General features: G+C 36.0%; 2 protein-coding genes and 2 long non-coding RNA genes across 4 annotated transcripts; 2 read left to right on the forward strand and 2 right to left on the reverse strand.

Annotated features, from left to right (window-relative positions):
• The first annotated feature begins 238 nt into the window (after window positions 1-238).
• Window positions 239-5,870, forward strand: LOC119997321 (serine/threonine-protein phosphatase PP2A-2 catalytic subunit-like). Its single transcript, XM_038844251.1, has 11 exons — window positions 239-586; window positions 1,874-1,930; window positions 2,080-2,163; window positions 2,986-3,057; window positions 3,285-3,356; window positions 3,620-3,660; window positions 4,447-4,513; window positions 4,763-4,954; window positions 5,053-5,142; window positions 5,228-5,335; window positions 5,432-5,870. The coding sequence occupies exons 1-11, from the start codon at window positions 494-496 to the stop codon at window positions 5,495-5,497; spliced, it is 942 nt and encodes a 313-aa protein (XP_038700179.1). The 5' UTR covers window positions 239-493; the 3' UTR covers window positions 5,498-5,870.
• A 25-nt stretch (window positions 5,871-5,895) lies between these two features.
• On the reverse strand, window positions 5,896-8,209 carry LOC119997320. Its single transcript, XM_038844250.1, has 3 exons — window positions 7,920-8,209; window positions 7,032-7,421; window positions 5,896-6,731 (listed from the first exon to the last, which is right to left on the reverse strand). The coding sequence occupies exons 1-3, from the start codon at window positions 8,092-8,094 to the stop codon at window positions 6,022-6,024; spliced, it is 1,275 nt and encodes a 424-aa protein (XP_038700178.1). The 5' UTR covers window positions 8,095-8,209; the 3' UTR covers window positions 5,896-6,021.
• Window positions 8,210-8,608: 399 nt separating this feature from the next.
• LOC119996325 lies at window positions 8,609-11,636 on the forward strand. Its single transcript, XR_005467838.1, has 3 exons — window positions 8,609-8,766; window positions 9,137-9,245; window positions 11,312-11,636. It is a non-coding gene; the product is annotated as an uncharacterized LOC119996325 (long non-coding RNA).
• A 1,618-nt stretch (window positions 11,637-13,254) lies between these two features.
• On the reverse strand, window positions 13,255-15,142 carry LOC119996399. Its single transcript, XR_005467854.1, has 2 exons — window positions 14,429-15,142; window positions 13,255-13,647 (listed from the first exon to the last, which is right to left on the reverse strand). It is a non-coding gene; the product is annotated as an uncharacterized LOC119996399 (long non-coding RNA).
• Window positions 15,143-24,286: the final 9,144 nt, after the last annotated feature.

Raw genomic sequence — 24,286 nt, forward strand, 5'->3', positions numbered from 1 at the left:
ATCAAATTGGCTGACAATGGGAAATCATCCTTATTTTAACATAGTTCTTAATTAGCAAGAATTAACTTTTAGATGGGGACCATCAAAACATAATACAACCAAATCAAGGCCAATTAAGTCTTTTGGGCATAGCCCAATCCAATTTTTTAAAAGTTCGGCCTCTGCCTAATCCAATTAAACAAAGTCGATCCAATAGAATGAAAATGTGCACAACTCCTAATTTGTAATTACAAAAACCAAATAAAGGGCAAAAAAAAAAAAAAAGCAGTGGCTGTTCTCTCAAAAAATACATCGGTTTCTCCACCACTGTTCCTCTTTCTCTGTTTCTCTAACTCCATATATCTCTAGATTTTCAGTCTCTCTCTCTCTAGAGATTCAGAGAAATATTGGGCTTGCTTTTTTACATATCTTGGGGATTAGTGGTCGTGGAGTGTAGGTTTAGGATTACGGAATTTGAAGGGATCTCGATCTGTTGTTGGAGTATTAGCGGAAGATGAGTTTGGATTCGGTCCCATCTAACTCTCATGGAAACCTGGACGAGCAGATTTCGCAGCTCATGCAGTGCAAGCCCCTGTCGGAGCAAGAGGTACGATTCACAATCTCTCGGTTCGTTTTCTTTATATCTTTGGTTATCTGGGCTTAGCTTTGTTCATTATATGGTGGGATTTGGGGCTTCGTATGTTCCTATCGGTTTCTTTTCTTAGAGTACCTGGAGGCTGGATCAGGATAGCTATTATTTTCTTGTGTGGTTTTGGTTTGTGCGTGTGTAATCCGTTTCTCTGACTGAATTGGGATTTCCTAGGATGGATCTGGGCGTGAGCTTGGAGGCGTCATGTAGTTCATTTTATAATTTTGATGATTCTATCAGATCCGTTCACGAATATGCTATGTAGACAGCCAGCTGTGGTTTCTTTGAGTTTTGTAATTTTTTAAGCGATAAATTGGTCTAACAAATTGGGATAAGATGGAGCCAGTTCCAATAAATTGGAACCCAGGTACACTTTGTTTCTTTATGGCAGCTCAACCGAAGTGAGATAGACACTCTAGCCTATTAAGTGGGGGTGCTGGATGTGCCATCATGTGTTTGCTGTGGTACTTGAGGTGTTCTTTGTGGGCAATTCAGATTGATTTTTTTTCCTTTTACTTTTCCTTTGCTCATAATTGGCCAATGTCCAAGAACTATGTTAAAATCATATTGAAGCATATATTTGAACGGGGTTGAGCTGATTAAATCCCTGTAAGAAGGCAGACTGTATGTTCAATTATTGTTTATTGTGTTGAAGATGCTGACAACTAAGCTTAATCCACCGATATAGTTTTTTTAATAATTTTTTAATGGGGTGATTGGGATTGGGGGAATGAATTTCCAGTTGGGGCATCATAGGTCTGTCTTTTTTCCCCAAAGTTTACCATTTAATTTTTGTGGTCATTTCTGCTTATGAAACTCATGGTTTTTGGGATGGGTTAGATGGGAATTGCGGGTTTGTCTTCTTTGGATTACCTAGGCAAATTGGAGGCTTTTTTTGTCGTCTTTTCTGGGTTTGTGTTCGTTGCTCAAGTATGTTGAAGTACCAATATATACTGCTGATGGTGGGTGGATGTGCAGATGCGTGTGGATCTGTTAGTCTTGAATAGGCAGTAATGTATCATCTATAATGCTTGAGGGATCTATTGACTGCATTCAGTATTTCTAAATGAAGCATTGATCCTTATAGTGGTTCTGTACTCTGAGGTCTGAAGTCTAGAGAACTGTTTAATAAAACTTCTGTTATTTTTTTTTCTCTTTTTTGTAGTAACTCATCTACTTCTATTTCTGCATCTACATCGTGCAATGTTTTTAAGCTCATGTTTGCATTTATCTATGTTTTTTCAGGTTAGGGTATTGTGTGACAAGGCTAAGGAGATTTTAATGGAAGAAAGCAATGTTCAGGTTTGCTTCCCAGTCCTCTTTGCTTGCGCTTAAGTTCGCATGTATAAATTCTTCAATAGGTGTTTTGTAAGTTTCAGTGTAGCCATGCTTTATTTTTGATGTGGTATTTTGAACTCAAGTGTAATTGATTTTCATTTTCTTACTTTCAGCCGGTGAAAAGCCCTGTTACAATTTGTGGTGATACTCACGGGCAATTTCATGATCTTGCTGAGCTTTTTCGCATTGGAGGGAAGGTAATTATTATCCTATTGAAGCAATAGGTATTTTACTTTTATGCATGTGTTAGAATGGATCACTGCCTGAAATTATGCAAGTCATGAGAGCATAGGCCATATATTTCTGTAGGAATGCATACTCAATGTTAGACACTCCAATTCATGAGGAGCCATAATTCAAGTGGTTGGTACCTCACCAATGTTCCCTCAAGGTAGGGGTTAGAATCTCTATCCCCGAAAATTGGAAAAGAAACGTTAATCAATTGAGAAGAAAGAAAAGTCTTTCATTTCTATTATTGGGACTTGGGAGAGCCACTTGGGCTTCTAAGTACTGTGGGAACCAATGCCAATGTTTTATAGTGGTAACATGGATTTGTGGGAGAGAAATGAGTTTGTATACTCACTTTCCTTGGTTTTCTAGTTTTTTACTCAGCAATTTTTTCCCTGGCCAAATTTAGAGGCCTTTATAATTTATATTAAGGGTAATCTATGGTGTATATACTGACGATCGCAATAGCATTCAGTCATGGGCCCTCATTATTGTTTTTATCAATTTTTCTATTTTCGTATGTTGTTCATTTGGAGTTTGAAAATGTATAGGTTTTTTTACTTTGATATAAAACGGTGGTATTTTAAAATGGATCTGATGTGCTACTCCGAAATTGATATGTTTTATCTTTTGAAAAGTTGGAGCTTCTTTCTCTGGGTTGTTTTTGAATTGTTCTTGCATCCTGTCTTACCTTGTCTAATCTTGAGTGATATAACTGTTTGGTTATCTCATGGAATATCAAGATTTGTTGTTCCACTACTAATAGTTTTTTTTCGTTATTTTTTGGTTAGTGCCCAGATACAAACTATTTGTTCATGGGAGACTATGTTGACCGTGGCTACTACTCTGTTGAGACTGTAACGGTAAGCTTCAATTACTCTGTTTATCCCCCATGTCTTTGGTCATGTTCTTATTTTATTGGTTAGATTGTATGCAAAGTTGAGCAATCCCGTAACTGTAAGGTACACTGTTGTTCTGTCTTTACTCTTGAGATGTTTGTAGGAACAGACCGGAGTGTCTTCACATTTTATTTTATCGTTTGGTTGAGGATTTAAATTTTCATGTGGTACTGACAAACTTAATTATTCAGCTGTTGGTAGCGTTGAAAGTGCGGTATCCTCAACGGATTACTATTCTGAGAGGAAATCATGAAAGTCGTCAGGTATGCTTGGATTGTTAGGTTGGGACTTTTTGTGGAATAGCTGCTCAATTCTTTATTCTCTCTTCTTGTCAACCTGGAACTATTTACTGATCAGCTGAAGATCAAAAAACTTTATGCCTGTTCTTCATTAATCATCAGGGTGCAAAGTTGTATTATCATTTTGCAGCTGCACTACAGTTTTATCTTTTCCATATTTTAAATTTTTTTTATAACAGCATTTGATTTTGATTATAGTGATTATTGCTTTATACTTTGCAATGCAGATTACTCAAGTATATGGGTTCTATGATGAATGCCTGAGGAAGTGAGTTTCATTGAGTTCTTGGTTTTCTAGGTTTACCATTTTATGTAATGAAGATATTACTATTGTCTGCAAGTCAAGTTGTAAAGCCCTAGGTAATATTTATTTTAGCTTGTAATTTTCATTTTTATTGCAAAGAATGAAAAAAAAAAAAGTGAAGCTCTTGTATATAAGTTATGCGTAATTACAAGAATGGTTCCCTTATGAAGCAGTAGCACAAATCGTAAACAACACCCGTGAACAAGGCTTCCGTAGTGGGGGACATGCAAGATAAACACAGACCTTACCCCTCACATAATATGTGGAGAGGTTGTTTCCAGAATTGAACCTGTAACCTCTAGGTTGCACTCTTGCAACTTTACTATTGGCCCATATGTTCGCGTATTATGAAGCAACAAATAAAGAAGAAAATAGAATAAAAGACTTGATAGGAAGAGGTTTGCTGTAGAATATTTTCAGAGCAAGGAAGGTGAAAGTTCTTTGTAGATTCAAGTTGTTGCTGTCAATACTTTAGAACCATGTATGTATATCTATGACACACATTGGCGCTTTTTATTTTATTTTATTATATTATTGGAATGTTTTTCGATTGTGATGAACTTCCTTTCATCAATCTGTTTGGTTGGGATGGACTTATTATGTATTTTGATATTACAGTATATGACATGGATAACAAAATTAAGGAAACTGAGAATTGATGTTATGTTACTTTAGATTTCTAAAGCCCAAGTTCTTCGAAAGACATTCTTGCTTGACAATAGGGACTGATGTGTCCTGTTTTGTTTCTAGGTATGGCAATGCCAATGTGTGGAAGATCTTCACCGATCTCTTTGACTATTTTCCACTAACAGCATTGGTTAGTATGGCATCTATTTATTGTTCTTTAATATTTCTGACAATGTAATTGAGACTTGAGAGTATTGCTGGATGCTGGTATGTGGAGAGAAAAGAAGAGAGAACAAGAACAATCAGGAATTTGTAACTTTACATTTCTTTTTTTGTGGCCCAAGTGGTGGGGATCGACCTTGGGCCACAGAGTCCAATGGGAATCAGGTTTCTCTAGTAGGGATTTGTATGTTAACATGGTGTTATTTTTCTTGTAAAGGTTGAATCAGAAATATTTTGTCTCCACGGTGGATTGTCCCCTTCCATTGAAACCCTTGATAACATACGTAATTTTGACCGCGTGCAAGAAGTACCTCATGAAGGTCCAATGTGTGACCTTCTTTGGTCTGACCCAGATGATCGTTGTGGCTGGGGTATCTCACCTAGAGGTGCCGGATATACTTTTGGCCAGGTAGTGGCTTTCTCTTTCTCCACTGTCATAATCTTGTTTTTTGCAGCCTCGAATCATTGTGCACTTTCCTGGTCTGCTAATCTTTATTCTTCTTGCAGGATATATCTGAACAATTTAATCACGCAAATAACTTAAAGCTGATTGCGAGGGCTCACCAATTGGTCATGGAAGGATACAACTGGGGTCATGTAACTACAACCTTTCCCTCTGGATGCTCTTTCATATTTTCTTGGTTGGATGGTTAATTCAATCAATTCTGCATTTCTTTGATAGGAACAAAAGGTGGTAACTATATTCAGTGCGCCTAACTACTGTTATCGATGTGGAAACATGGCCTCTATCCTTGAAGTTGATGACTGCAAGGGGCACACATTTATCCAGGTCTTTATTTCTCCCTGCCTCTCATTTTTACTAGTCTGTGGGCAATATTAGGCATCAGAAGTTTGAAAATATTCAAAAAACTTTATGAATTTGCAGTTTGAGCCGGCTCCTAGGAGGGGAGAGCCAGATGTGACCCGGAGGACTCCTGACTATTTCCTATGAGGAAATCGACCTCAGTGTTACCGTATTCTTGGTAGCCATGGTATCCACCGACTGTTTTACTCATCGACAGGTATTTTAAATCTAAAGACTACATTCTGGTAGTGGTTGGGCAACAAGATACATGTAAGATGGGCAGGTGAGGCTTCGTTGCTTTGATTGTTTATTTGAATTGGTTGAGTTTTCCACAAAGGGGAAGCAGCGGAGCTGGCCTTGCCAAAGCAACATATGTACAATTTTCAGCGAACAATCGGTCATCTTTATGTTTAATGAAAATATGTATAGGAAATTCTCCTGAAGCAAATGGAGCATTCGTGGTGTCATTGTAAAAATTACTTGGATTACGTAATGAAAAAGTGGTGAAGCTCTGAAGAAATCAAACGAGTAATTCTAAATGTGAATGTATTTTTAGTAAGTCGAACATATATATACATTTATATAGTTGTATATTACTGTGGGACCCAAACCAGAGTCAAATCATCTATCGTTCTATCAATAACGCAGATGAACCAAAGGAACAATGTATTTCACTTAATCTCCTTTGGACCGAGTGGGAGGGGCTTCAATGCTGCCAAAACAACAGCCACTTTGCATGCTATGAATCCCATCATACCAACCAAGAGATCTTTTGGCGTCAATGTCATCGAAACATCTCCCGAACCATATCTCACTGCTAGCAAAGTGAACCCTACTGCCAATGCTATGCCTGATAATGGGCTCTTGAATCCTCCAAATTGTTGATCAGACCCACTTGGTCTATCAGAATCTGATGGTGGAACCGGCAATCCATCGACGGACCTCTGCAACAGCAACAAATAAAGAAATCCGCCAATCCCGCCAAGTAAGAATGCAAAAGCAGCATTGTCTCCAGCAGATAAGTTTGCAATAGTTGTACCGGTAGAAATAAGCATGGCATCGTAGAGTAACAATGATGACTTTAAATCTGCATACTCTTTCATGCTTTCCTCATTAGAAATGCTGAAACTATCTAATGATGTTAATTGGGAAATGGTCTTTCTACTCAGCAGGGTAAATGGATCATCACCAGATATTTCAGAAACATGGCAAGGTCTAAGTTCCACCATCGATAGGTTGCTTCCCTCTCCAAGCAATAAATCGTCAACTTCAAATTTATACTCGAAGCCAATATACTGAATCTTTCCAGCATCAATGTCTTCCTTCAAGGCTTGACTAGCACTAATGATGATCAAGCTGACACCGCCTAGTCTCCATTGACCTATAGAAAAACAAAGCGTAAAAATTGGCCATCGATACAATCATCTAGCTGAGCATTATCAAATATTCAGTTAATTAACAGTCTTGCAGTTAAAGAAACAAGTCATCTTAAAAAGATAATTGCAATCCTATATCAATCCAACTAGAATAACTGAAAGAAATATAGGAAATGATTTTTCATGCCAAGAGCTTATTACACTTTAAGCAATAATGTATACTAGTTTCTCGTGTATTCTCCGCAGTTGAGACAGAAAACATTGAATAACATCTTCAGAACAACAAATTTTCCTTAAAGACTAACCTGATTCAACACAGACCCAAAGAGCATCAACTCGACCTAGTTTAGGTCCTTCAAAGGTAAATGAATCAATGGAACCGCCTTGGAAATGGATAATGTCAGCATCAGAACCAACTACGTCCTCTAGTTCTGCATAAAGAGTTGCTGAAGCTGAAGGAATCCTCTGCAATATTGAGTCACCATTCTGATCTATAAAGCATAAGATTATTCCAGCGTTTAAGTTGCTCAAACCGGAGCCATACATACTACTTGTCTGTAGCTCAACCTTGTATGACCACCGAAATTCAGCCCCACTAAATGATGTGTGTGGAATATTCTCTTCTATGACTTCTCTGCAGAATTTTGCTTCTGAGACTGGTAAGAGACGCAACGGTCTTGCATATCCCTGAAAATCTGAAACAAATGCTCATTACATAGTGCACCAATCAAGCGATTATCGAGTCTCTTGTGGAACTACATGAAAAGCGATATGAATGGACAATAATTCTTAATGAAAGGGACAAAAAGAAACTTTTCAATTTAATCAGCAAAATAATTTCCCAAACCTCCAGTTGCAGAAAAACAATATAGGTGAAGAAATTCTGATGTCCTAACATAAGTATCCAACAAAAGTACATGCTTCATGAAACTAGAATAGGCATGGGTCTTTGTTTGCAAACAAAAGAAGAACAGCTTGTTTAACAACCAGACAGTGTGGTGCATCAAATTCCTCACTGTATTAACTGTTTTATATAGCTTCCCATCAATTCCTTTCACAAATTCAAAAACTACCATCATCTTTGAGAAAGGAAGAAAAGAGACGCACGGAGCCTATTATCAAGATAATCAACAAACACACATGAAGTTCTGCGTACTTTTAATTAGCAAATAATTTCTCAATAAAAGCTGTACCTCGAAAAAAATTGGATTGTTTGGAGAAATTAAGAGCACCAAGTCCAAAACGACCGCACTGGAGATGAATCCTTCTTGTTCTTACATGCTTGTGGATTGGGAATAATTGGGGGTTTCGATTTGTTTGTCTATGATTACCTGCGAAGACAACATGACTCAGTGACGCCGTCTCCATCTGAGAGAGTGGCCGGAGAGGACGCCTGGACTCAGATATTTCACACAGAGCGAGCACCGGCTCAAGAAATTGTCTGGGCAAACGACATCGTTTTGAGCAAGTGCCCCACTTCTAAATATTCTTTGAAAAGCAATGGAGCTTTTTTTAAAAAAAAATTATTATTATTATTTATGGATAGAGATTTTGTTTAAAGGATGGAGAACTACCTATTACTGACAAGCACCAATTGTTTTGATTTAAATTGATCAGATTTAACATGATGAATTTATCCATATAAGCCTGTTTCAAAAAAAAATGTAAAAAAAGAAAGAAAAAGGAGTGTCAGCATCGTAATTAACGCTAAACACAGGGTCATTGTTGCTCGTTGGACATGTCGTAAAAGGGCAACTTAACGGTGCGAATTGGGAGCAAGAAATTGGCGTGCGGAGAAATTCTCTTTGTTCATTCTCTCTTGCGACCTTCGACGCCTCTCTCTCATGGATGGCTCTCTTCGATCACTCTAGCGTATCTGATCCCTTCGTTTTCTACTCTTCGATCACTCTCTGCTATCTGATCCCTTCGTTTTATACTCTTATATTTCAGCGAAGTTTCTTTCGAGAAATGGCAGGCTAACCTAGTTTTGTTGTCGGTGATGACGGCTTTACGATCCCGGAGCCACAAATCTTCTGCGTGGTTTGTATCTCCACTATCTGCAGATCTATCACTAATTACTGCTCTTATCGTTTTTCTTCTGTCGTTTTTGTTTGTGCGGTGCCCGTAGTTTTTCGTAATTAGGTTAGATCTATGTTTCTTCACTCTGTTCGCAATTTAGATTTATGTCTTGTTCTATTGGTCCCGTACTATTGGTCTCGTAATTGCTAGTGTTAATGAGCTTGTGCTGTTTTAGTCTATGCTGTTACTCAATCGATATCTGATCTCTTCGTTTTCTACTCTTCTATCTCAGCGTCTCGTAATTGCTAGTGTTAATGAGCTTGTGCTGTTTTAGTCTATGCTGTTACTCAATCGATATCTGATCTCTTCGTTTTCTACTCTTCTATCTCAGCGAAGTTCCTTTCGAGAAATGACAGGCAAAACCTAGTTGTCGTCGGTGATGACGGATTTACAATCCCGGTGCCGTAAATCTTCTGCGTGTGTTTTGTATCTTGTAACATGTAAGTCCACTATCTTCAGATCTGTCACTAATAAGTGCTTCTGTCGTTTTTCTTCTATCGTTTTTGTTTGGTGCAGTGCCGGTAGCTTTACGTAATTAGGTTAGATGGTCTGTATCTTGTTCTATTGGTCTCATGCTTGCTAGTGTTAATGAGCTTGAGCTGTTTAGTCTTATGCTATTGAAGTACTCAATGTATTGATTTGTGAATTTTTTTTTTTAAATATATATGCAATCTTCCACTTTGTATCAATATCATGTAAAATCTCGTTGCATGTTTGTTGCTTTTTAAAATTTAGTCCTGTTTCGTAGCACTTGATGATTAAATGTTGGTAGATTTGTTTAGACTTAGTATATTGCAACGTGGTAATACTTGAGACCATCTCCTAAGTGATTCTTTTACAAAGCCAGAACTCGCTTCAATTTAGTGACCAGTAGTTGCACCATGATCCATAGTAACTTAGAAAGAATTCTACTGTAGTCCTGTCTAACCTGAATACCATAGTTGGTCTAGTTCTGTTGAAAATTATAAAATCTGCATGTTTCTACTACAAGCATCTATTTGTTCTGAATTTTCTGGTTTTCCAACTAGTTGAAATCCCAGCATTGTGCTCGTGAATTCAAAAAGTTTTGCTTGGTTCAACATGAGTATTCTTTGCGTTTCTTGATGATGTTTATTCTTTTGTTGTCTGAAATGTGCTTTTATGCGCACATGCTGAAAAGCAGCTGCACATAGACGTCTAAGACATTTGTGATTCCTCCAGTGATTGTGATGTCTTTTCCTGTCGATTGTGAAAGTCTCACAAATGTGTGACTCCTTTTTCTTTCGTAATTTGTGTGATATTCACTGATTATAATTTATGTTCCTGCTAATCATAAAATGGTGTGGTGTGATCCTCACCTCGCCAATGTCGAGTGGTAACATATTATTTTCTTGCCCCTTACTGTGCTCAGTAACGGATTTGATTGCCTCTTCTTTTTTTGAGGGAAGGGGGGAAGGGAGGGGAAATTTCTTTTCTTTTTTTTGATACTTTGCATTTAATATTTCATATTTTTCGGTACTTTGCTTTTGATATTTGTAATTGCCCCTTGAAGTATTTTTTTGCTCCCATAAATTTTGTATGCTCTTGGGTCTAAGAAATGTTTTAATGCCAGGCCCATGTCTATAATTTCAAAGAGTTGGCCCATCTTTAGTATCAGGCCATGAATCAAGACGTGAACTCTAAAATTTAAATATAGCCAAAAAACTAAAGTTTTGTTGCGCGTTCTTGGCTACTTAGCTCTTCAAATGTTGCTCCCCCCTGGTGCCTTAGTAGAGTTTCTTGTATATATTGGGTTTCTGTAGGTCCTGTGGTTCCCAGGAACTTGTGTTCAAATTAACGAACTACTCTTCATGGTCTCTTTCTAGATTAGTAAATAATAGAGATGGGAAAAGGGCTTTGTTTTCAAGCTATAATGATGCCTGTTACAGAAACTTTTGAAATGTTATGGATACACTTATTCAGCGATGTGATTGTGTCAGTTGTCATGTCGGGCCAATACATATACTTTTGAGATGGTCTGAATTTGCAATATTTTTATTTGGTTGAAATATTTTGGATACACAAATGTTCTCTTTCTGATAGATACAATGATAAAAGTGTGCAACATTTGAGACAATTGTAACTCCCCTAGACCAAAGGACCAATGCAACAAACCTTTGCAACTTCCTTAGTTCCTTGACACACCAAAGTAGTATTATTGGTGATGTGAGCATGGAGCACCCCTTATTTTGTGTACACTGGCAATTAACTGTTCTCTCTGTTTTCGTATTTTAGATAATTGATACTGTGTCTTCTCTTTGTTTAAGCAATATGCTAGGTTTGTGGGGTATCTTTTTATGAAGGGTTCGAAGTTTGTGGAACTTGAGGATTATTTGGTGTTTTGTCCTTAATTGGGGCCGTTGGTAGAGCCTCGCTAGCCTTTCCTTTTGCAATCGTTTTTATTGTCATATTGGTTGATTTTAGCGTGCATGGTGGTTTCTTTGGATTATTTTGACTGGTTTTTATTGCACCTGCTATTTGTGTGCAGGAGTGGTTATAACTGAGGGTGATGACAAATAATATGTCATTTCATTTAAGCTTCTTCGAAATCTGAACAGGTAAATATGCCTTTTTGGTTAGATTGTTTAAACTAATAGTCGGTTTTGATAAAATAAAAAATCTTCGGTTCCAACCAAAAGGAAACTGAATGTCATAAAACTTAACCCTGTAGAAGAATTACTGAATGTCATAAAACCGTACCCTGTAAAAGAATTCGCACTTTTGATTTGGTTCGGTTTTGGTACATTTAATACTGTGAGAGTAATATTCTATGTCTATATGATAATATATAAATTATATTCTATTAAGTGTAATTTTTCTTCCGGATTTTGGTTTCAAACCTAATTTTTTATATAAAAAAGCCAAAAACCGATTCATCAACATCTTAAAACGGAGCCTAAACAAAAAACCAAAAAGTCCCATCAAATTAAAAAAATTCCTTCAGTGTATCTGTTTTGGTTCCGTTCCTAAGTTTGAAGTAAAAAAATCCAATGGATTAGCTTCGTAGGTATTCGGTCCTCGGGACTCAGTTTCTCGGGTCGTAGGTTCAATATTAAAAAGCTCGATATGTAGTGCCTGAAGATGACTGTATCACCATTTTGTAACGTTCGCCTGATTAAAAGTTAACGTACAACGTATGACTTTCACGGTGGGCTTTTTGACCGAAAGACTGAATGTATTGGGTTTGACATTTAAAATGAGCGAGCCCAAATTCTATGCTACTTGTGAAACCCAATTTAAAAATGGCTCGAAGCGTTAGGCTGGTAGCTTCAAGTACAGTGGGGTTTAGACTTCAGATACTTAATAAGGTGGCACAAATCATTTTTTATGAAGCCCCACTGATATTTGATACAGGCCTAACAGAAATTTGTAATTTGATACATCTAAGATTCATTTTTGGACAAAATAATCGTACAGGGCGATTGTTAATTCAATGAATATAAGATGAGTATAAGATGAACATTATCATATTTGTTATAAAATGAAGGATGAGTATGAGTGTTATAATTATACAATTTCTATACTACTAAATTTTTTATAAATAAAAATAAGAATAGATTAATTTAATGATTTTGATTACTTCTCAATAACGGATATAATTGTTTTCTTATTATCAAACTCATTCTCTTTTATAGAGATTAACAAATCATTTTAACGAGCTTGGTTAATCTCCATAAAGAGGAAATGAGTTTAGGATTTCATCATTTCAAACTCAATCAAACGAGAAAATAAGTAATTTTCACTCTCAGTTCTTCTCATTCCTCCCTTTCAAATGTCAACCAAATGTCCTTTTAATTCATTAGCCCAAATAGAATGGGTTTGGTTTCAAGATGAGCTTTGTGTAGCCCAACTTAAATGGACTTTCGGCCTAAATTCGTTGGGCTGCAAGCCCATATTATGTACTTTTGGATCTAAACTCATCTGGACACAATTAAATGGCTCAAAGCATTAGGATGTAATTAAGCCCTTTGCCTAAATCATTTGTTATGAAGCTCAAATAGAAGCCCAACTGAGAGATGCTTTCGCCCCAAACAATCTTAGTTCGTTAGCCCAAATAGCGTGGGCTTCAGATCCAAGATGGCCCTTAATGGTCTTCACGCCTAAATAATTGGCCTGCAGGCCCAAATTTTGTAGGCTTCGGATTAAAAGCTAGTTGGCCAAATTCAATGGGCTCAAACAATTAGGCGGTTAGCTCAAATATAGTGGGGTTCGGAAACAAAATAAGGCGGCCCAAATCATTTGTTATCAAGCCCAACTGAGATTTGATATGAAACCCAACTAAGATTCCATTCAATTCGGCCCAACAAATCTTAATCGTAAGCCCAAATGGCATAGGCTTCAGATCCAAGATGACCTACGTGAAGCCCAATTAAATGGGGCGTTCGTCCTAAATATATTGAGCTGGAGGCCCAAATAAAGAAGGCTTGGATCAGAAGTTTAATGGTACAAATAAATTGAACCAAATCGGCCTTTCAGCCCACTATACTGTTGAAAGAGGCCCAAATCAAGTTCGGGACGTTTTTTTCCTGTGCTGACTCTGCGAAAGAGTAGCCTTACTGACCTACCAAGGAGAATAACTGAATACCTCCCGGACAAACGAAAACCACAAAACCTTACCATATCACCCCAGGCAGTGAATCCTGTGATAAAAATAACCAAAGAACAGACCTACTAAAGCTATCATAAATTACCTTTGTTGAACCGAGGAAGAACTCTCTATTGATAAAACAAGATTCGTTCTGAAGGAGACACGGGCAAGCATCTGCCTCGCTGGCTATAGACCGGCCAGTGTCTCCTTCATCTTCAGCTTCGCAAAACACGCTCCTATAGAAAACAGAGACAATACATCAAGAAAACCTTTTTTTCAAGGAAAGATGTCCTTTATCAATTTTAGTATAAGATGTACAACAGACACAAAGGTACCCTCAATATAAAAACTCCCCCAAATACAAATAGACACCAATCCAACCCAAATCTGCTGATACAAATAGGGAATGCATCTCATAAAGAGTGCACCCCTTTGACCTAGTTATAGGACGCAATCATCAGCTGAAATAAATCGGGCATGCTTGCATGAACAAAAGATAAGGGAAAAAAATACAACTTAGATTTGAATTTGGGAATATCATTACAACTCGAACGATATTAAGTTCAACAATAAAATCATGTACATTTCCACATTTTTCAATTACCCATTGTCAAGAATAAGCAGTCTCATTTGAATCAACCCCATCCCTAAGAAACCAAGAGCATAAAACATCAAAGGCTACTGCCTAATTGGTATTCTAAGTAGTATCTAAATTTCAAAATCAAAGGTATTCATTAGAAGGCTCAAAATATCCAAGGGGCTATAACAAGTTCCTGTGTACCATGCGTAGACCGACGGGAAAAAATATTCAAGAAATTTTATTAATTGCAAATGAGGTTGTGGACCATAACATTTAAGACCTAACAGTAAAAGGTATCTTTGACAAATTGGAGACGAAGAAGGATGATCATATATACTGGAGATATTACTTTTAGTTTGGTGAATCAAGAGCACTAATCTCCCAAGGATGGAATTTAAAAAATGAAGAATTGAGCTATCAATGCTACTATATATTACCTTTGTTCGTTGTTTATCACCATCAGATGAATCACGGGACAAATTTGGAGGAACAATCTGCTTTTGATCAAGCAAGACTAATTATGAAAGGGACATACGGAAAAAGCATGAACATAGCCTGCTGGTCACCCATGCTTTCTACCTCGTCTGGAGATTTCCAGTACATTCTGCAATTAGAAACAGAGATGTGACGACACCAAGAAAACCATTATTGATTCCACCAATAAAACCATGCCTACAACCAGAATTATAAGTTGCCCAGTATAAATTTAAGATGGTGGATATGAAGTTCAAACCCCTTTCAAAAGCTAAAGAAATAAGAAGTTGTGGTCACATATGCGAGGATCTATAGATACGAATGCCTAAGATTAAAAGACAAAAATCTCTCAAGCCTTCTGTGATACACAAAACACTTCTTAATCTTCTTAGAGTCGAAAGGTAATTCCAACAACAGTTTTTATTATGTCCTTCATTTACTAGTGCTCTTTACTTTCTTAAGAGTAAAAAACATATCGCACCGTTATTTTTGATACCTGTGCCCTATTAGGTGTATCTTAAGTGGACTTGAGCTAAACTGGAACTGGTCCTTCGCCAAACTTCAGTGGGCTATGTTGGACCTATGGTCCTATATGTCTAATTTTGATGATATTAAATCATTTATAAATGATAATGAAACATTAAAGCAATATTTGATTTATATGAATTGAATTTAAATGACTATATATTTTTGAGATAGTGCTGGAAATTAAGTTTTGAAAACAAACATACATGGACTAAGTTAGAGCATCAATTTTCCAATTATCATATCTTAACCAACTTAGGTCCAAATGACTTGAAACTTGAACCACATGCACATGAAGGTTTAATATATGTTCTAGGACTATAATCATGAGAAATTAAGTGCATAACATATATATTTGGTCATATGCTTAAATTCCGCCAAAACTAGGTTTTACCTAATTTTATGCATATGTGTTCTTTGTGAACGTGGTGAACCAAATGAACTCCGATTTAAATTAAATTTCGTGTGCATCTTAGTTTCATCACTATGAACATATTTGATTTAGTAAAGTTCAAGAGAAAAGATTATTTACACTGAGTTTGCAAAATGACTTTGAATTTACACTTAGAATTTATCGGTTTCACTATTAGTGATCTAATTGCTTGGTTGAGTGACCAAACGATTTCCGATTGTTATGAAATTTTACATGGACATTCTAATACATATAAAATGATTTATCATGCAGTAATATGAATTTTCTGGGTTGTTTTTCTAATGTAATTAACCTGTGCGCTCTATATGAAGCTCTTTGAGCTTACATGCAATTGGGGAGTTCTACCTCCTATTTCCTTGTAGGTTAATCATCATTGTGGTCTCATATGGCTCAGAATTCAGTATGTTCAAGAGTGGTCGAAGTCCTGTTTCTAAGAATGAGTTTGGAGCTCTAGGAAACTATGAAAAATCCTATATTTGTCAACTTTCCACTAAGGCATTTAATCAAAGTTGAATGAATCCAACATTGAGGCTATTGGTTGTGATCTTCATGGAGATACAACTCTTTTCAAACATGTGGGACAAACCTTGTCCTCTCTATCATTAGTGATATATTCTTGTTTGACATTTTCACTCAAGACATGTGCTACCAAGAAAGTTAGGTTGATGCAATCAAACAAGATCCTTGACTAAGAGATCACTTTTGAAGTCTTTGCTTCAAAATGAAGGGACAAGATGGCATAGTACAATCTACATCCATGGTTGAGAATTAAAGAGAGTTTGAATGGTCAAGATTTGAAGACATACATTGATCAAATGGTTGTGCGTAAGACAACTTTCTTGCTTGCAATTTTTGACTTAAAAAAGGGAGCATGTGCAACGTCTATATGCTCTATGGTGGAGATTTGTTTGCTCAAATCATCAATGACCAAGATTAGGAGCTGCAATGGATGGTAGAGATCAACTCTTGAAGTTTGATCCAATGGCTGCAAGCATAGGAGAGAATTGCCGTTAAAAGAGGATCTTCCCTTTCATACAACTTGGAGAAGCATTTGCAATCTAGAGAGAACTTTGTTCAAAGCTTTCAAGCATTCAAGCATCCATTGTCTACTAAAATCTCAGCTTCTTCTTGATCATTGATGATTTGAGCAAACAAATCTCCACCATAGAGCATATAGACGTTGCACATGCTCCCTTTTTTAAGTCAAAAATTGCAAGCAAGAAAGTTGTCTTATGCACAACCATTTGATCTATGTATGTCTTCAAATCTTGACCATTCAAACTCTCTTTAATTCTCAACCATGGATGTAGATTGTACTATGTCATCTTGTCCCTTATTTTGAATCAAAAACTTCAAAAGTGATCTCTTAGTCAAGGATCTTGTTTGATTGCACCAACCTAACTTTCTTGGTAGCACATGTCTTGAGTGAAAATGTCAAACAAGAATATATCACTAAAGATAGAGAGTACAAGGTTTGTCTCACATGTTTGAAAAGAGTTGTATCTCCATGAAGATCACAACCAATAGCCTCAATGTTGGATTCATTCAACTTGATTAAATGCCTTAGTGGAAAGTTGACAAATATAGGATTTTTCATAGTTTCCTAGAGCTCCAAGCTCATTCTTAGAAACAGGACTTCGACCACTCTTGAACATACTGAATTCTGAGCCATATGAGACCACAATGATGATTAACCTACAAGGAAATAGGAGGTAGAACTCCCTAATTGCATGTAAGCTCAAAGAGCTTCATATAGAGCGCATAAGTTAATTACATTAGAAAAACAACCCAGAAAATTCATATTACTGCATGATAAATCATTTTATATGTATTAGAATGTCCATGTAAAATTTCATAACAATCAGAAATCGTTTGGTCACTCAACCTAGCAATTAGATCACTAATAGTGAAACCGATAAATTCTAAGTGTAAATTCAAATTCATTTTGCAAACTCAGTGTAAATGACATTTTCTCTTGAACTTTACTAAATCAAATATGTTCATAGTGATGAAACTAAGATGCACACGAAATTTCATTTAAATCGGAGTTCATTTGGTTCACCACGTTCACAAAGAACACATATGCATAAAATTAGGTAAAACCTAGTTTTTGGCGGAATTTAAGCATATGACCAAATATATATGTGATGCACTTAATTTCTCATGATTATAGTCCTAGAACATATATTAAACCTTCATGTGCATGTGGTTCAAGTTTCAAGTCATTTGGACCTAAGTTGGTTAAGATATGATAATTGGAAAATTGATGCTCTAACTTAGTCCATGTATGTTTATTTTCAAAACAAAATTTCCAACACTATCTCAAAAATATATAGTCATTTAAATTCAATTCATATAAATCAAATATTGCTTTAATGTTTTCATTATCATTTATAAATGATATAATATCATCAAAATTAAACATATACGACCATAGGTCCAACAATCTCCCCCTTTTTGATGATTACAAAAGATGCATGATATAAATGTTTATTTGATTGTAATTGAATTTAATATCTATTCAAAGTGCCTTAAAAAGTTTAACGATATCAATTTAAAACAATTTTGAAACTCATATACCACTTTAGTTAAGTAAGCTTAACTCCTCCTTACTTTAACTTCTATTCTCTCCCAATCATGGCATATACACTCCCCCTTAAGTTATGCCTATATATGCATTTTGACAAATGATTTTAATGCAATTTATCATCATGTTTAATGATATCAATTTAAAACAATTTTGAAACTCATATACCACTTTAGTTAAGTAAGCTTAGCTTCCCCTTACTTTAACATCTATTCTCTCCCAATCATGGCATATACACTCCCCCTTAAGTTATGCCTATATATGCATTTTGGCAAATGATTTTAATGCAATTTATCATCATGTCTCTCCCCCTTTTTGTAATAATTCAAAAAGTGGAGAACTATGAGGTTGATGCAAGTTTTGTAAAAGATTTATAAGCATTTTTGAGATTTTATCACAAAAGTGATTTAAGACCATAAACATGTTTCAAATAATATCAAAACTAGTTCTCATCAACAAATAGTCATGGCAACACACCAATAGAACTAATAGAACCTAAGTGACCCAATTTGGAGCCTATCACACTAAGTAACTCATGGCCTCCTAATGACACTAGGTTACTCCCCCTTCAATCATGCATACCAATTTATACATTTAGCTTATAAGCACATATCACCAAGAAAATATAATAAGCATTCGAGTTCAAACTTGGGATATCAATCAAACAAGGATATGCATTCAAGTAATAAGCACTCAAAGTGCTTCACACAAACCCAATGCATTTCTTAGTTTTATGAATCTATCCTTAGCTAAAGGCTTAGTGAACAAATCGGCAATATTATGTTCCCCTTCTACATGTTCAAACACAACGTTCTTTTTAGCAACATGATCTCTAATGAAATAATGTCTAATGTCTATATGCTTAGCTTTACCATGATATTTAGGATTCTTAGACAAATGTATGGCACTTATGTTATCACAAAGAATTGGAATGTTTGAAAATTCCATATTAAAATCAAGCATTTGTTGTTTAATCCAAAGCAATTGGCAAGTACAACTACCAATAGTCATATATTCGGCTTCGGTAGTGCTCAAAGCAACACATGTTTGCTTCTTGGAGAACCAAGATATGAGCATATTTCCTAGGTATTGACAAGTACCACTAGTACTTTTCCTATTTATTTTGCAACCCGCAAAGTCGGCATCTACAAATGAATGCAAGTCAAATGAAGATTTCTTATCATACCACAACCCTAGGGAAGGTGTGTCCTTTAAGTACCTAAGAATCTTCTTTATGGCCATGAGATGTGTTTTGCTTAGGTTTACGTTGAAATCTTGCACACATGCAAACACTAAACATAATATCGGGCCTAGATACGGTCAAGTAAAGTAAACTACCAATCATTGATCTATATCTCTTTTGATCAACATCATTACCATCTAGGTCGGATTCTAATTTGGTTCTCACTCCCAATAGGTGTGGATGAATTTTTAGAAATATCCATGTCAAACCTTTTTAATATCTCATTTGTATACTTAGTTTGACTAATGTGAGTGCCAAGTGAGGTTTGTTTAATTATAAACCTAGAAAGTAAGTCAACTCACCCATCATACTCATTTCAAATTCATTCTTCATGCATAATGCAAAATCTTCACACATAGATTCTAATGTAGCACCAAACACAATATCATCAACATATATTTGCACAATTAGCATATCAAGACCTTTGTATTTAATAAACAAAGTATCATCAATACTACCACATTGAAAACCATTTTCAAGCAAGAACTTAGACAATCTTTCATACCAAGCTCTAGAAGCTTGTTTTAAACCATATAAAGCCTTGTCTAGTTTGTAAACATGGTTTGAAAATTTCTTACTTTCAAATCCGGGAGGTTGTTTAACATAAACTTCCTCATTTATCACACCATTTAAAAATGCACTTTTCACATCCATTTGAAAAAGTTTGATATTTTGTAACATGCAAATGCAAGCAATAATCTAATAGCCTCTAACCTTGCAACCGGTGCAAAGGTTTCATCAAAGTCAATGCCATCTTCTTGGCAATATCTTTAGGCCACTAATCTAGCTTTGTTCCTAGTTACATTACCATTTTCATCCATCTTATTCCTATAGACCCATTTTGTTCCTATAATGGTGTGGTCTTTAGGTTTAGGACAAAGAGTCCAAACCTTACTTCGCTCAAAATTGTTCTAACTCCTCTTGCATGGCATACACCCAATCATCATCATGCAAAGCATCACGTACATTTTTAGGCTCTACCAAAGAAAGCATGGCAAAAGAGTTTAAAGGATTAGAATTGACCGTTAGAGTCCATTTTGGGCTCTTAGTTGCCTTCCTTGATGCAAGTCTCCAATAATTAGTTCTTTTGGATGAGACTTCATCACATTGTATTTGTGAACACCTGGTTGTTCCATAGCATTTTCAGCTTCATTTTGTTCTTCATTTCCCTCGGGTTCACCTTCACTTTCTTCATTTGGTGGTGTTTTTTCATTTGAGATATTCATCTCCCTTAAGTTCTCCACCAAAGGGACATCATCTTCATCTTTTTTCTAACAATTGTACTCCATGTGTACCTTCATTTTTGTGCTTCAAAAGATGTTCCAAATCTGAAAATTTATTTTCTACACGCACATTTGGAGCAAGTGTGGTCATATCATCGAATTTAACATTTACACTTTCTTCCACAATTTTAGTTCTGGAGTTAAATACTCTATATGCTTTAGATGATGATGAATATCCTAAAAAATATTCCAATGTCACTCTTTGCGTCAAATTATCCAAATTGTCTTTGGTATTTAAAATAAAACATTTACCACCAAAAACCTTAAAGTAATCTACTTTAGGTTTCTTGCCATACAAGAGTTCATAAGGAGTTTTCTTTAATCTTTTTCTAATGCTAAAGTCTATTACTCACATAACATGCATTACTAGTAGCTTCTGGCCCAAAATATTAGGAAGATTATATTCTACAAACATGGTTCTTCCTAGTTCTTGTAAAGTTATATTCTTCCTTTCTACAACCCCATTTTGTTGAGGTGTTCCTAAGAGCACTAAACTCGTGTTTAATACCAAAAGAAGCACACAAAGAATCAAAATTAGCATTTTCAAATTCCCCTCCATGGTCACTTCTAATTTTTGAAACCTTTAAGTTATGCTCATTTTGCAATCTCCTAAGTAAGTTTTTCAAAAGCATGCAATGCATCACTTTTATGCACAAGAAACAAACACCATGTAAATCTAGTATAATCATCCACAATAACAAATGCATAGTATTTTCCACCTAGACTCCTAACTCTACTAGGACCAAATAAATCCATATGTAACAATTCTAGAGGCCTAGAAGTACTAATATCAAGTTTAGGCTTAAAAGACTCTTTAGTTTGTTTACCCCTAACACAAACATCACAAACATGTTCAACATTGAAATTTAACTTAGGCAATCCTCTAATAAGTTCATTGGCACACAACTTTTTCAATGTAGACATTCCGATATGACCTAATCTTCTATGGCCAATACAAAGCATAACCCATTCCTTAGCGAGCAAGCAAGATATTTTAGAATTTTTTCATAGCATCAAAATGCATTACATACATATCACCACTTCTACTTCCTAATTTCACAACATTACCATAAACATCAAACACATAACATTTATCATTTTTGAAAAGAATATCAAAGCCTTTATCGGCTAAATGACTAACACTCAATAAATTAAAAGATAAATTTTCAACCAATCTTACTTCACTAAGGGAGAAAGAAGAGTTACCTATGGATCCCAAGCCTAGGATCTTACCTTTGACCTTGTCTCCAAAGGTCACAAATCCTCCATTCTTCTTTGCTTCAAAGGATGTGAATAATGAAGCATCTCCCGTCATGTGTCTAGAACAACCACTATCCAAATACCATTTGCATGATTCGGATTTGGATTTTAAGCACACCTAGATAAACACATGTTTAATATACCTTAGGTATCCAAACTTTGGATCCTTTGGGGTTAGTAGCAATAAAGGCATATGCATCAATTTTGAAAGTTCTCATCACATATGCTTTCTTTTCAAAGTCATTCAACCCTTTAGGCACCCAAACCTTCTTCACATAAACTTTCTCTTCCTAGGTGTAGTTCCCTTAGGAACATTAGCCTTACCCTTGGGGTAGGTACCATTTTTGTTCACGTTGACCGTGGCCTCCTTAGCCTCTAGGGTGTCCTTAAGTTTCATAGGATCATATCCTAATCCACTCTTGTCAAGATAATGTCTTTGAGATGCAAGAAGTTCATCCAATTTAGAAGAACTCATAGAAAATTTTGAAAATTGTTTTTCAAGCATATTGTATTTCTCATTGGCCATATCAAGCTCTTTTTGTAGAGAAGAAGAGTTAGGCATAATAATGCACTCATGATCATCCCATGTATCCAACTCACCTTCTAGCTCATGAATCCTAGCATGCAAAGCATCTAAGTCATGTGAATTGCTAGATGATGCAATGTTACTAGAATTAACACATGTTTTCAATTGATTTTTAAATCCTCATTTTCTTGAACTAATGCATCAAGTGAAAAACATACATCATCATATTTAGATTTCAAATCACAACACTCATTTAGATGCATTTTTTCTACTTTAGAAAGTCTACTAACTTCTTTCTTAGCATGCTTGTGTTTATGCATCAATTTCTCATAAGCAATATAAAGTTCATCATAAACACAAGAGAGCTCATCATAAGAAGGTTTAGAAGATGTTACCATCTCATCCGAATTTGATGAGGACACTTCCTCTTCCTCATTTGCCATGAGACACAAGTTGGCTTGGAGTTCCTCTTCACTATCACTTGAAGATGATGATGAAGAATCATCCCAAGTGGCCTTGAATGCCTTCTTCTCCTTCTTCCCTTTTCCTTCTTCTTCTCTTTCTCTCTATATTCCTTATGCTTCTTCTTTTGAAGCTTAGGGCAATCGGCCATAAAGTGACCTACTTTGCCACACTTAAAGCAAGTACTCTTTTCTTTCTCTTTCTCCTCTCTCTTTTCTTTAAAAGCCTTTCTATTCTTGAATCCTCCACGTTTGTTCATCTTCAAGAACTTCTTGAAATGCTTAGCTAATAGGGCTGCCCCTATTTCACTATCATCATCACTAGAATCCGAACTAGTGTCACTATTGATCCTAAGAGCTAAGCCATTTTTCTTAGGTGGTGCATCTTCCTCATCTAATCTTGACATCTCCAACTCATGTGTCATTAGACTTCCTATTAATTCCTCTATCTTAAGCTTCCTAAGGTCTTTAGCCTCTTTAATGGCTACTACCTTATCTTTCCAAATCCTAGGTAAACTCCTAAGGATCTTTTGGACCTTATCAACTTCCTCATATGGTTTGTTCAAGCTTCTAATTCATTACATATGCAAGTAAGTCTAGAAAACATCTCCCTAATGCTCTCACCCTTCTTCATTCTAAAGGTCTCAAACTCGGTGACTAGCATGTTTATCTTAGAGTCCTTCACTTGACTTGTTCCTTCATGCTTCAATTCTAACATATCCCAAATCTCCTTTGCACTCTTACATTGAGCTATGTAATCAAACTCACTCCTAATAAGTGCAATGTGCAAAGTGTTGATTGCCTTATTATTTAGGCTAAGTAATCTCTTATCTTCCTTAGTAAACTCACTCTTTTCCTTATCTACCATTCATCACCCAAAAGTTCTTAGGAACATAAGGACCATTCTCTACAACTTCCCACAAATCATAATCAATGAAATTTATGGCAAATATTAATTCTTATGGTGAGGCCGAAGGCCTATCCATGAATAGACCACCATTTTTCAATGGCTTGCAATACGGTTTTTGGAAAAATAGGATGAAAGGAGCTGCGATGGATGGTAGAGATCAACTCTTGAAATTTGATCCAATGGCTGCAAGCATAGGAGAGAATTGCCTTTAAAAGAGGATCTTCCCTTTCATACACCTTGGAGAAGCATTTGCAATCTAGAGAGAACTTTGTTCAAAGCTTTCAAGCATTCAAGCATCCATCGTCTACTAAAATCTCAGCTTCTTCTTGAGCCACTACTCAAGGCCTTCTCACCATTTTGCTGCTGCAAAGAGAGGGTGCTTTCACTTAAGCTCAAGGTGTTATTTCTCCCAAAATCACCTCACCTTACCTACTTGAAAAATCCTACCCGTGAGGTGTGATTGTCGTTATTGAAAGTTCTTCACTTAAATAGCTTAGTGCTAGCTGTGAGAAACCTTGGCAAAAAAAACCATTGAGAAAGTCCCTTTGTTAGGGCATATTGCAAACATGAAGTTTGAGGAGTTCTTAGAAACC

This window comes from Tripterygium wilfordii, chromosome 4, assembly GCF_013401445.1.
Source record: "Tripterygium wilfordii isolate XIE 37 chromosome 4, ASM1340144v1, whole genome shotgun sequence".
NCBI classification, from domain to species: Eukaryota; Viridiplantae; Streptophyta; class Magnoliopsida; order Celastrales; family Celastraceae; genus Tripterygium; species Tripterygium wilfordii.

Coding starts and splice junctions, on each gene's coding strand:
- LOC119997320 (XM_038844250.1), bottom strand. CDS start 8,094: ATGGAGACGGCGTCACTGAGTCATGTTGTCTTCGCAGGTAATCATAGA. Junction 7,422..7,919: donor ACAATCCAATTTTTTTCGAG/GTACAGCTTTTA, acceptor CATTTGTTTCAG/ATTTTCAGGGATATGCAAGA. Junction 6,732..7,031: donor TTGGGTCTGTGTTGAATCAG/GTTAGTCTTTAA, acceptor GTTTTTCTATAG/GTCAATGGAGACTAGGCGGT.
- LOC119997321 (XM_038844251.1), top strand. CDS start 494: ATGAGTTTGGATTCGGTCCCATCTAACTCTCATGGAAACCTGGACGAG. Junction 3,058..3,284: donor ACTCTGTTGAGACTGTAACG/GTAAGCTTCAAT, acceptor TTAATTATTCAG/CTGTTGGTAGCGTTGAAAGT. Junction 5,336..5,431: donor AGGGGCACACATTTATCCAG/GTCTTTATTTCT, acceptor ATGAATTTGCAG/TTTGAGCCGGCTCCTAGGAG.